This window comes from Peromyscus leucopus, chromosome 16_21 (genome assembly GCF_004664715.2).
Source record: "Peromyscus leucopus breed LL Stock chromosome 16_21, UCI_PerLeu_2.1, whole genome shotgun sequence".
Lineage (NCBI taxonomy): Eukaryota > Metazoa > Chordata > Mammalia > Rodentia > Cricetidae > Peromyscus > Peromyscus leucopus.
The window spans coordinates 16,691,868-16,694,798 of record NC_051084.1 but is presented as its reverse complement, the minus strand read 5'-3'; the positions used below and the strand labels follow the sequence as shown (position 1 = coordinate 16,694,798).

The 2,931-nt window shown below is 38.0% G+C and overlaps 1 protein-coding gene across 1 annotated transcript; it reads right to left on the bottom strand.

The window, feature by feature from the left end:
• Window positions 1-1,271: 1,271 nt before the first annotated feature.
• LOC114688332 (olfactory receptor 14J1-like) lies at window positions 1,272-2,234 on the bottom strand. The gene has a single exon (XM_028862929.1). The coding sequence runs from the start codon at window positions 2,232-2,234 to the stop codon at window positions 1,272-1,274; it is 963 nt and encodes a 320-aa protein (XP_028718762.1).
• Between the last annotated feature and the right edge of the window lie 697 nt (window positions 2,235-2,931).

Here is a 2,931-nt window from a genome sequence, read left to right as displayed (position 1 = left end):
AGTACAACCTTCACAAACAAGCACCAGACCTGGTCATGTGTGTTCATGTGTAATTCGTTTTAATGGGTATGGCTCTTTTTCATTCAAACGTGGTCTTCATGTTCTACTGCTAGAATAAGTTTGGATATGTGACAGAACTGGACTGAAGTTCTTGTTCCAAAAAAGAGCAAGGAGGAGCTCTGGTGGCCTTTTTGGGGTCACCTACATATTACATGTTCTTTCTGTTCAGCCAGGAAGGTTTCCAGTTTTCCTCTGAGGTTATCGAATTTCATATGTTAAGCAAGATGCATCAGTACCTCCCCCTTCTTAGCTATTTTCCTGTTTCTGTTTACTCCCTCCCACTGCCCTATGAGATTTGTTGTCTCATAAATATTTTAGAGGAATTGAAGGATGATGACTCTTCTTTTGTAAACTTTTACAGGCTAATGAAGAACATAGTCCCTGTCCCTCATCATGAAACTCATCCCTCTCCTGTCCATTCTTTGAAAAGGAGACTCCAATTCAAGTTCAGATTTTGTTGGGCTAGCAACTGGATGACTGCCATGTAGGCAAACCACTTATCTGTAGAAATTGTTGCATTTTAGGGCCAGAGTTCAGTTTGGAATACAAGGACTCAAAATGTAGCCAAAATCAGAATTATAAGCACTGGAGTCACTGAGGCTGTTATTTTCCACAGCCACTTTCTCATGGTAGAACTGAAAATAAATAACAAAGAGAAACAAGTTGAAAAGTAAAGTGAATTTTAATTCAAACTACATTGAGCAACATGAATTCAAGAGAGGTTTTTTTTATTAAGCCATTTAAGTGTATGTATTAATTGCATGTACATTCATGCTAATATGCAAAATTTGTGTATAGAGACATTAAATTAGAATGGGCATTTAAAATAAAATGGTTGAACAGAAATTTATGATTTGCTTAGTGAGTGAGCTTACAGGTAAGTGGTATTATTATTTATTCTACTTGCTGTTGTAGTATTGGCAATGCATAGGTTTTCAAAATATTTGCTATGACTGGTTATGTTTACATATATGTACTTATTGATATATGTATTAGAAAAGTTAATGTGTACTAAGTCTACATTATTAGTTTATGAATGTTTAGCTTCTCTTAACTGGAAAGAACAAAAATGGATTCTATAAGTTAGATAAAGAAATCAGGAGAAGAATAATTACAATGATAATAGTTTTACAGTATAGTTAAATTTTTCAAAACTACTTTTCCTTTTCATTAACATAAAAAGCATTCTTTGAGTATGATATGTGCAGTATTTATGACAGAGAAAATATGAAGTTTTCCCCTGTGAACTCTCTACCTGACAGCACCTTCCTCAGAGCAGTCTTCATGGCCTCATTCCTCAGACTGTATATTACAGGGTTGAGTGTTGGGGGCAGTACTGTGTAAAAGATAGACAGAAGAAGATCTAAAGCAGTTGGTGAGTCAGAAGTTGGCTTTAGATAGGCACATGTACCTGTGATCAGAAAAAATGAGAAAACAAAGAGGTGGGGTAGGCAGGTGGAAAAGACCTTAGACCGACCTTCAGCAGAGGGCATCCTGAGAATTGTGGAGAATATCTGGCCATAAGAGAAGGTGACAGCAATAAAGCAGGCAAAGGCCATTACAGCCATGAAGGCAGCCACTCCCAACACTCCAAGGTAATCATTAGAGCAGGAGAGCTTAAGCAACTGGGGGACGTCACAGAAGAACTGGTGGATTATTTTGTCCCTGCAGAATCTGATAGAGAATGTAGTTGTTGTGTACAAGGTTCCTGAGATGCCTCCACTTAGCCACACAGCTGTAACAGCCCACATGCACTTCCTGGGATCCATGATGAACTCATAGTGCAGTGGGAGGCATATGGCCACATAGCGGTCATAGGACATCACTGTGAGAATGGACACCTCAGCTGCAGCCAATGATGTGAAAAAGAAAACTTGCAGAATACACTGGCCATATGAAATGTAGTTATTATCCATCAAGGAATTGTCAATAGACTGGGGAACTGTGACAGAAAGAGATGAGAGGTCCAGAAGGGAAAGGTGCTTCAGGAAGTAATACATTGGGGACTGGAGCTGCGGGTCCAGAGTTGTGATGGTGATAATGATGAAGTTACCTGCCATCCCCAATAGATATGTCACCAAGAAGAGTGAAGCATGCAAAATCTGCAGTTCACGTTTGTCAGAGAATCCCATGAGAAGGAACCCACTCCTTGTGGTTATGTTTGTCACAGTCATTTTGAGACCAGAATTGTGGTAGCAGCTAGAGATAAAAAGATAGAGTAAATTCCATAGAAAGAAAGTATGCTTCCATCCAACATTAATTTCAATAATTAACATATTCAAACATGTAATTTGTTGGTTGTGTCCTGGATATCAGAGCCTTAGGTATAAAGTTCACATTTTTTACACCTGTGGTGCTTACACTTTGTATCAGAAAATCAATTGTTAAAGGTGGATGAAAATATGGGCCAATCAGTGGTGTTGTTAAAGAAAAAAAATATTTGCTCCATAATAAATAATCACCATTTTCTTTTTGCAGGCAAACCGCAACACTTCATTTTAAAGCTATCAACATAAATATACTGATGAGATTTTGATTAAAAATTTTGATCTCAGGCTGCACAGATGCTCAGTGGTTAAGAGTATTTGCTCTTCCATAGGACCTGAGTACAGATGCAAGCACTCATGTCAGGTGTCTCAGAACAACCTTCAATTCCATCTTCAGGGGATCCAGTGCCCTCCTCAGGCCTCACCAATAATAAATAATAAATAATAAAGCATTTTGAACTCTGGCTGGGTTACTTTTTTGTAGTGTTTATTTTAGTAGTTCATGAATAACTCTGTAGGGGAAATACAATTTCTGAACTTGAAGCTTGATTTGTTTTATTCAGTTACATCACTTACTGCTCAGAGAGAAGCAAGGTTTCCTTCA